This window comes from Sitophilus oryzae, unplaced genomic scaffold, assembly GCF_002938485.1.
Source record: "Sitophilus oryzae breed Bouriz unplaced genomic scaffold, Soryzae_2.0 scaffold_1498_pilon_pilon, whole genome shotgun sequence".
Lineage (NCBI taxonomy): Eukaryota > Metazoa > Arthropoda > Insecta > Coleoptera > Curculionidae > Sitophilus > Sitophilus oryzae.
Window position 1 is genome coordinate 377,533 of NW_022146167.1, and position 10,064 is coordinate 387,596.

The 10,064-nt window shown below is 35.3% G+C and overlaps 1 protein-coding gene across 1 annotated transcript; it reads left to right on the plus strand.

The window, feature by feature from the left end:
• Positions 1-250: 250 nt before the first annotated feature.
• On the plus strand, positions 251-9,803 carry LOC115877697 (fork head domain transcription factor slp2-like). The gene is made up of 3 exons (XM_030893964.1): positions 251-612; positions 8,285-8,490; positions 8,549-9,803. The coding sequence occupies exons 1-3, from the start codon at positions 306-308 to the stop codon at positions 9,110-9,112; spliced, it is 1,077 nt and encodes a 358-aa protein (XP_030749824.1). The 5' UTR covers positions 251-305; the 3' UTR covers positions 9,113-9,803.
• Positions 9,804-10,064: the final 261 nt, after the last annotated feature.

Consider the following 10,064-nt stretch of genomic DNA (forward strand, 5'->3'; position numbering starts at 1 on the left):
ATCCACTTTACCTCCAACCCGACAAAACAACCGGCACGACAAAAATCCGATCACGCCGCCCCGGCCTCCTCATTTCCGACACAAATCCACGATCGTCCGTCTCTCTCGCCCGGCCTAATCGTTTACAAACACGCTCAACATACACAAACCCGTCAACAGACCACACCCAGCACCCAGGGACCCGTCCGATTGGCCGGACGGGCCGACGCTGGGCGTGCGAGGCGAAAGTTATAAAAGAGCGCGAGCGTGGACGCGGCCTAATCGCGTAGCTCTCTCTAGACAACAACGACGATGACGCGGTGAATATGGTGTCGTCGGAAAAACGACCGAAATCGGTATCAGCGATGGCAAATACGCCACTCAAGTCCTTCACCATCAACGCGATTCTGCCCGAGACATTGTTGGACCGAAGAAGTGTGGTTTCGGAGGAGGACGAGGAGTATGGTGATCGGCAGGAGGAAGGGTCGGACGTGGAGGGTGTAGGGGGTGATGTTGGTGGTGATGTGGCGAGTGATTGCGAATCGGATTTGGACGTTACGGGCACGGGAACGCCGCCGTTGGATTGTTCGGGGCGGTCTAGTGAAGGTGACTCGAAAAACGACAATGCTGAAGGTAGGATCTAGTTTTTATTCAGTCATGCAGGAAAATAGTGATGAGCAAATGCAAGACCAAGACTCCATTAGCTTTGGTCTTGCAGGATCCAGTTTTACTGCAAGACTCTTGCAAATCATGCACTTTTTTAATAGATTCTTACTAGAGTCACTTTCTGCATAGAAAATCTTTAAATAAATAGTGTTTTAAGAAACTTAGATTTGTTTGATACTGTTTTTTTTATTTTTCAACATTCATATATTGAATCAGCATTACTCCCTTTAAAATTTTATGTAAAAGTCGGGATAACACAATACAACACTGTCTTTCTTATATTAGTATATTCTTCCCATAATCAGAAGCAAAAATCAAAAAATATAAGTATTTTAACGCAAAATATCGGAAAGCAGAGCGATAGATAATTTTAAAAAACGTCGTAGATTTCGACTTTTTTTTTAGTCCTTTGACTAATCAAGTACTTAACAGCCACAGTAATTATTATTTATAAAAAAATGTGCGCAAATTTGAAGTGAAACTTCTACTTACTTCCATCTGTCTGTCGTCTGTCTGTCCGTCTTCCCATCTATCCGTCTGAGAACTTCATTCGTGTACCTCTATCCACGTGCCGAGTTTGGTTCCAATCGACCCATAATTAAGAAAAATCTGATGATTTCGTCCATTTAGAGGCATCGGTTCAAACTATTGACGGCGTCATCCTGTAGCCCGTCCCCAATTATGCCGAAATCGACCCACATTTTTTTTTGACTATCAAATCGCTAGTCCCACCTTGATGAAGATGTAAACGAAACGTCATATCCAACTTTGCAGGGTGGGACCGTATGCACCGTCGCTCACATAGCCTACCCCCCAAATTTTATCGCGATCGGACGGCATCAAATGTTGACGTTTCTTACGTCAAAACTAACTGTCACAATGACACGGTTAAGTTGGCCTTGGTCATTGGCGTAATTCCAGGGGTGACCGGGAGTAACGCCCCCCCAGGTACTGCTGGGCACCCCCCAAAGAAATCCTGAATTATGACTCTTGGCTACGTATTAATAATTATTGCAGTAAAAATGACGTTTTCTAGTTTTGTTTTTAGGTAATATTATTTTGTTGTGTTCAAAAAATGTGTAATTTTTTTTTTTATTATTTTTTTTTATTTTTTGTAGGTATTTAAGTAATGTACGGGAACACGGTTTGATAACCAAGTCCATTTGAAATTTATTGATAGAGAAATTCATGTAAACGTTTTGTGTTTTTAATGTGTGTTGTGTTATTTTTAAAAAAATATGTTTTTAAAATTATTTTTCATTTTTGAAAACCAAAAGTGCTAGGCCCCCCCTGGGCTCAAACCCAGGCCCACCCCAGAATAAATTCCTAGTTACGGTAATGGCCTTGATCCCCCCAATCTATCGACATACCATATTTCATTTAAATCGGACGATTTTTTGATTTCATTCATTGATGATGGGGTTTCGTAGTGCACAAAACGTCGTCAAAATATCACGAAAAGATGAGGCTACATTCCGAGTTTCAGCCCCCTAGCTCACATACGGCCCGAATTACGACGCTCCAAGATCGTTACCACTTTTTCTCTCGCGTCTCGTGTGTCACGGCCATGTCGGCTCATGTGTCATGGCCTCCAATTTTTACTCCCATCGCGCGTAAAGAAGTTTCACTTCAAAAATCCGATAGATGATAAAAACCGGAAAAAATACCAGACCGCAAGAGCTTTGGATGTTAGATTTTGGTCATGCTGGTATTGATCATGGTCATGGTCATGCTTTTTGTGCGAGATCAAGACCAAGTATAGCTCAGCACAAGAAGAAAGTAATCGAAAGATAATACTTACTAGTTTGCTACAATGCACTAAAACACTTTGTTTTAACTCTGGATAACGTTTTGTTAACAATGTTAACTTTATTAGCCGGTGATTAAAACTGAACCTATCCAAATTAAAATTGTATCAGTTGTGTTGTTCGGAGATTAAAATAAAGTGTTTGGTGTATTGTGGCAAAAAAGAATTTACGTTAGTTTGCCACAATTGCCTTTTGAATTGTATAGAGATATCTTTGCGGTGGTCGATTTCTTGAAATAAATCTGGGTATGTCGTCCCTGAAACAGAAATGCAAAAAATGAAAATGTTATTTTTTGGAGAATGCAACTGTGTAGAATCTCAACGGAGACCGGCTTGGGTAGCCTGACAGACGTTTTTTACCAATGAAACAAATTTGCCTGCCGTAAACAAAATGATGATTATTTAACGTTTTAAGGGGTATATAAGAAACAAAACTAATTTGTATTTTAATGTATAATATCAGAAAACGGCTACTTTCTTGGATGGCATTTCTTAAAACGCCGGAAATTTCAACCTTCTTAGGTCCTTTGACTATCAGATACCTGAAATTATCCTTTTTTATACAATCTATCACCTTTGCTGAATTACATACTAAGCGAATCTAAAACTTAAATTACACAACAAAGGAAAATATAACGTACCTATATACTCTTGATATGAATACCTATGTGCATCATTCATAGAACTAGTAGGTACTTAACAGTAACTTTCTACTTTGTAACAGTAAATTCTAAAAAAATAAAAGCATTTTTTTTCCAGAATGCCTCTCTGGTATATGGAAATCTAAAATTTTGCCTAATTCTGAACAAAGCAAAGTTCTTTTTAGTATAATTTGGCCTGCTTTTCAGTATTAATCATTGAATCCTATTTTTTTATGTTGAGAAAAAAATGTATGCCCACGTGAGAGTTCATCACATAGATCGGTTTATGCTATTTGAAAAGATTTCGCTAATTTTTACTCAGTAATAAAAAAAATCTCTCACATGTTGGGAATTATTTACGGTTACTTTCCAACTGGTGTATTTTCCAAATTTGGTCAACATCATCTACCACTTTCCATGGTATAATGAAAGTATACATCAGAAAATATAAGGCATATCTTAACATTACAGTTGAGGGTTGGAACCTTTGGTGTTAAACAGCAAAATAAAAACACTAAATCACCACAATACACCAAAACACTTTTACTTTTACACTGGACGCGCGTTTCGCTAACCATGTTGAGTTTATAATCATCTGCTGATGATGCCAACATGGTTAGCGAAACGCGCGTCCAGTGTAAAAGTAAAAATGTTTTGGTGTATTGTGGTGATTTAGTCTTTTTATTTTGATATCTTAACATACAGTACGTCTGTCCGTTCTGTAGCTACGGGGTATTCGTGAGAGGAGAAACGATATTCTCTAGATGTTCTTCGTAAAAAATTAGACGACGCGTCCCATCAATAAAAATTCGACAAATTTGCAAGTAGCCAATAAAATGAGTGGGCGGAGCGATTTGCGGTGACGTACTCGTCAAGTCGACGTATAAAATATATTGCTGTTTATTTAAATATTTTTTGTCCTCATTCCTTTCATAGACACAGATCCAGCAGACGTACTGTAGGTAACATGACAAATTGGAAAAATAACGATGAACAGTAAAAACAAATAATAACAAAATATATAGGAAAATACAAAGGTATTCTAAAAGAAAAGAAAAAACACATTAAATTCCTTTTTATTAAATAATATTTTGGAAGCACCTACTTTTATGAAAAAAAAAATGAGTAACAAAAAATCTTAATACCATGTGAAATAACAAATTATGAAAGATCTGAACCCATCTTAGGGCGCAAACATAGTGAGGCATCTCGATGCGATGCTAGCCAAGATGGTAGCTGCGATGCATCCTACCCGCACTGTTTTAAAACGGCGAATAGGTGCGCGTAGGCATACAGAAGCATTTACCATCGCCGTTTTGTTAAACACCAGTTTATATAAAAAGTACTTATTAATTAATTAATTAGTATAGGCCCTTGTCGCATTTCATTTGATTTCAACAAATTCCGACCGCAGCGCTACAACGGCAAAAATCAGATATTATCCCTACCTATTTCACGTCGCCGTCATGTTGATCGCATAGAATAATATTGAAATCGTGGTTTTCTTATAATATATAAGTATTTTAGTTTTTTGCTAGAGCAGTTATTGATACAAAAAAGAGATAAAACACTCAGGTACGATGTTTGTAAGATGTAACGCTGTTTCGGGTAATAAAAAATAAATGAAAAAGAATTCGAACTAGGCGTCGTGCTGTGTTGGGACAATTTCAAATGTTAATAAAATTGCCGAAAAAATGTTAACGCGTAAAGGAGAGCGTACTTAGGGCGTTATTGGGTGCAATTACATACATTCAGTAACTCAACTTTCCCGGATATTTAACTCTCCCGAAACAAAATTTATATCATAGATTTGATCAAAAGCAAAAATGGATTCAAGCACTTCGACGAAACAAGTAAGTAAACAAAGTGCTCGTTACATCATCAAAAAATTAAAAAGACATATACTATGAGAGGATAAAATATAATTTGCAATATTAATGGTATACTTTTTTTATAATCAACTAGCGATTAAAGTACTTGCTATAAATAAATAAAGTCCATAAACTAATTTCGATTTTGAAAATAGCTACTCTCACTAGAAACTTGCCATGACGACATCAGCCCTCTTTGTTGCCATTTTATTCAAAAATTGCTCTTTATTCAAAATCTGAGCTAGGTAGGTATAGGCTACCCTAATAATAGTTTGAAGGAGCATTTGAATCTGTTTCGATTTATTTTAAAAAATACAGGTTGTCGTATTTGAAATAACATGGTTTTTATGTAAAATAAATATTTAAAATAAATCATCAATTTTTGGTACCCCTGTATAAATTTAAGGGAGCAGTACAATTTTTCAGTAAAGTGTATTTCTCTATCTTGAAACTCAGCACAATAATTAATTCTATAAAGTAATGCACAGGGTGTTGATAATTTATTCCATTGTAGCATGCATATTTAAATATTTTTAAATATCTCAAAAACCAAAGCTTGTAAACATATTAATATATAATAACCCTTATAATAAAGGCCTTATTTTGTGTCCAAGGATCCAAATATGAAATAAAATACCGGGTGTTCATAAGAAAAAATATAACTTTGGTATAAATCTTAGTTCTGACATACCCTCTACACTTCAAAATAATTTTAAACTATGCACATGGTCTTCCCACATATGCCCATAAAATATTTTGTTTCTACATATTTCCGTTTTCGTATAATCAACCAAGGCGAATGAGTTGCGCCACTCTGCATATAGGCGTTCCATTTAAAAAAATATTCGCGATCCACTCACACTTTTTTGAGACACCCTTTAGAAGTTCAAATATTTTCATCAAATACATCCTAATATAAACTTTATGTCTGTATTACAAAATTCATAAGTTTTTTTATTATAGGAGCTGCAGTTGCCCGACGCACTATTGCCGGACCCTGTAGAATCAAGTTGATTACATTGTTGGTGATAAATTAAATACTCGTATTGTGAACATTTTATTCCACCCGACTCTAGTTCGACATAAGCTCAACGAATTGTGATCCTAAACCGACCAATCAAATGTAAAGTTTCAGGCATCCGCGTCCGCTTCTCGCAAAAAACAAAAATTTTGTTTCCTAGGAAGCATAGCGCTGAACATCTAGGTGCGTGGCGAGGTGCGAGGCTCCAGTATGTTTTGACGCATAAATTTGTATTGCGCGCATCGCGTCGATGTGAAATGCCCCGCACTATGTTTGTACGATAGTCGCGATGCATCCTACGCGCACTTCCTCGCCGTTTAAAAACAGTGCGCGTAGGATGCATCGCGGCTAGCATCCTGGCGAGCAGCACGGCCAGCATCTTGGCGAGCATCGCATCGAGATGCCTCACTATGTTTGTGCCCTTAGTTCCTATCATTTTATGATTTTTTATTGGATGTTTATTATTATATGGATGACGATTATAAGTATCATGGTGATTAAGCAGTTGAGCATTTGTCTAAAAAATAAATATGCGGTAAAAGTCAATGCATTAAAATTAAAAAAAAATCCTGGCACTGAAATTTGTAGATTCAAATTTAATGTTGTGATTACTAGCTTAAAACAATATGATGACCAGTACAGGGTGGGCCAAATTGGACTCTTTTTCGCATTTCAGAAGAAAACGCATTTTTCTATAAGAGATAGACGAAAACTAATGTCGGTGTCTGGAGCTCAATTATTGTCAAAAATATGATGGTGAAAACCGTATATCGATATCTATTACCGTTTCAGAGTTAGGGGTTGTTTTCAAAGATATGCATTTTTAACAAATCGCTGTAACTTTTTTGCTATGGAAAACTTCGTATTTTTATGAAAACATTTCCAAAGCACCTTTTTACGTAGAATTTAATGGTTTAAGTATAATTTTTTTAAAATTAATAATTTAAGAATTATCAACAGAAAATTTGATTTTTTATATAGGACCCCCTGTATATTTTTAATTTATTGAAAAGAATTTAAAATTACTTTTCCAAAAATACGGCACACTTGATATTTTGCTCGATTCCTCTTCGAGATATAGAGTTTATAAAAATTCGCCAACTTTAAATAAGTAGGCTTTGAACGGCGCCGGCTGTAATGCAAAAAAATTCTAGCTTGAGCATCAATTAAAACGAAAATAATATTTGCTATGAGAGATGCAGAATTTTATAACAATTTAAACTGTATTTAACGAACATCAACACGTTTAAATTATATCTTATAACAATACAAATAAATAGCAAACCAAGACATGAGATTTTACTACAGGTGTTATCTACCGTCTTCTGTTACGGACAGACGGGGCCGTTTTTGAACATTTCTCGCGGAATTCATTAACTCAGTAGGGGTGAAAGATACTCTCTCATAACTGCTAAGTATTTCTCATTATTATCTAGATTATACGGGCAATTTAAAAAGAACCTTTATTCTTACGCAAATATATCCATAGAATTAGATCCATAAGCACTAAGTCCGGCGGCCTCGACGGACAACGGCTAGCTATTGATTGTTAGCTATTGAATAGTTATTCTTGAAATTGGCTGCATTTGCTGATAACTTCAGCGTTCTGAAGCGGTGCCTTGTCTTGCTGGAAAAATATGTTTTCGTGTTCCATTAGGGGCATACCATCAATCAAGGGGTCAAAAGCCTATACAACTAAAAGTGACGAACTTTTAAAAATTCTGTATTTCGAAGGGGATTATAACAAAATATCAAGTGTGCTATATTTTTGGAAATGTAATTTTAAGTTCTTTTCAGTTAATTAAAAATATACAGGGTGTCCGAAAGAAAAAAATCAATTTTTCTGTTGATAATTCTTAAATTATTAATTTTAAAAAAATTATACTTAAACCATTAAATTCTACGTAAAAAAGTGCTTCGGAAATGTTTTCATAGAAATACAAAATTTTCCATATAAAAAAAGTTACAGCGATTTGTTAGAAATGCACATTTTTGAACAAAATCCCGTAACTTCGAAACTGTAATAGTTGGATATTAATGTATTCATCTATGCTATGTGTGGAAATTTATCTATCAGTTTGTTTTTAATTGTCTTCATTTTATTTAGGCTCATCTTTATAAGCTTACTTCATTGTTGACAGTATTTCGGGCTTGTTCATTTTCTCTTGTAACTCTTATGTTACCAGCGAATGGTTGATGTTTCAGATATTCGCCATCTTATTGTATTACATATATTTACAAATTATTTTTAAATATTTATAATAGTATTATCTCTTATTTTCACATTTTTTTATTCCAGAAAAAGAAAAGAAAGCCAACGACAAGCCTCCTTACAGCTATAACGCCCTTATCATGATGGCCATCCGAAACAGCCCGGAAAAAAGACTGACCCTAAACGGTATATACGAGTACATAATGAAAAACTTTCCGTACTATCGTGAAAACAAACAAGGATGGCAGAATTCCATTAGGCATAATCTCAGTTTGAACAAATGTTTCGTTAAGGTAAACTACACAAAATATACACCTAAATGCGTTAGTTACAATGAAAATTTTGTTTCAGGTGCCTAGACATTATGACGACCCCGGTAAAGGCAACTACTGGATGCTGGATCCGTCTGCAGACGACGTGTTTATCGGAGGATCTACTGGAAAGCTCCGTAGGAGATCCACAGCAGCTTCGAGGAGCCGTCTGGCTGCTTTTAAAAGAACACTAGCTTTGTATCCACCCATTCCTGGATGTTACTCGCCATTTTACCCTCCATCTCCAGCCCTACTAGCTGCCTACTCTCGTTACAACCCCTACCTTCACAGTGCCCTACCCAGACCAAATTTTCCTGCACAGCCAGGCTATCCTCTGGACAAGGCCATGAGTGCCTCGGCACCCGAACTGTCCAGCATGCCTTCAATATTTCGACCTCCATCATCGCTACTACAGATGTACAGTAATCTTAGGCTAGCAACACCGCTGGAGTATCCTCTGCAGCTACCTTTGGTCAACTTGGCGTACCAGAGGATGCAAAGCATGTCGGCTGCAGGGATGTCACCTCCTGAAGGGGTACCTCCACCGCCGCCTGCCCCTGAAGGACTTCTTAAGCCGGTAACAGTGATAACTAGGAACAATTAATGTTTGTTGAATGCCTTAGTGAACAAATTTTGGCCCAGTGGTAAAAAGTCAATTCTATTCTAATGTAGATAGTCTAGAAGAAAATATGTTTTTCACAAAGAAATGTGCAAAAATAGTGAAGAACTTGAAAATATAAATACTGAATTTCTACATTATTTTTGTAGACGTAGAAACTCGTGATTTATATCATACTAACCAGAAATATATACAATTTACCGAACTTGATAAAAATTAGAACGTTTTTAAGACATGTCTGGTAATAAGTAATTACTTTGACAATTATCTAATCTAAAAATACTATAAAACTAAAATTACTTTTACAACAAAATCTCAAAATATTATTAACGCTAAAATATGATATACTTTCGATATTACTCAATAAGTATAAACAGTGATATTCGTATTTATTTTTTAACAACACATTAGCCAGTTTGTTTCAAACATAACTGTATTTAGTGGGCATGTCTTATTTTTGCGTCAATATTTGTTATTAATTAACCTTCGGTATATATGACAAATGGCAAGTGTCACAAAAGTATAATTAATTATTTATTCTATGTAAATATTTATAAATTTTTGTACATATATTAGATTAGAAAATTAAAATAGGATAAAAAACGCCTTGCTTGACGAAATAACACGTTGTACCTTGTAATTGTTGGTCCTGTGATGTAAATATGCAAATTAGATTAGTGTGTAATTAATTATAAATAAATAAATTTATTATATTAAAGAACATGACTGTTATTTAATTTTTTAAAACGATATTGAAACTCCTTTTGCTTTGGAAATGGTTTGCAAAGTCATTTTTAGAACTAAATATTTTCGCTCCAAAATGTAAATATTGTATGCAAAATATAATTTCATTTTTCTAAAAGTATTTATAGAAATAAGAAACAATAGTTTGTCAAGCAATACAATTTATGAAAATAACTATTCCTATTTTTTATTA

Coding starts and splice junctions, on each gene's coding strand:
- LOC115877697 (XM_030893964.1), top strand. CDS start 306: ATGGTGTCGTCGGAAAAACGACCGAAATCGGTATCAGCGATGGCAAAT. Junction 613..8,284: donor GAAAAACGACAATGCTGAAG/GTAGGATCTAGT, acceptor TTTTTATTCCAG/AAAAAGAAAAGAAAGCCAAC. Junction 8,491..8,548: donor TGAACAAATGTTTCGTTAAG/GTAAACTACACA, acceptor ATTTTGTTTCAG/GTGCCTAGACATTATGACGA.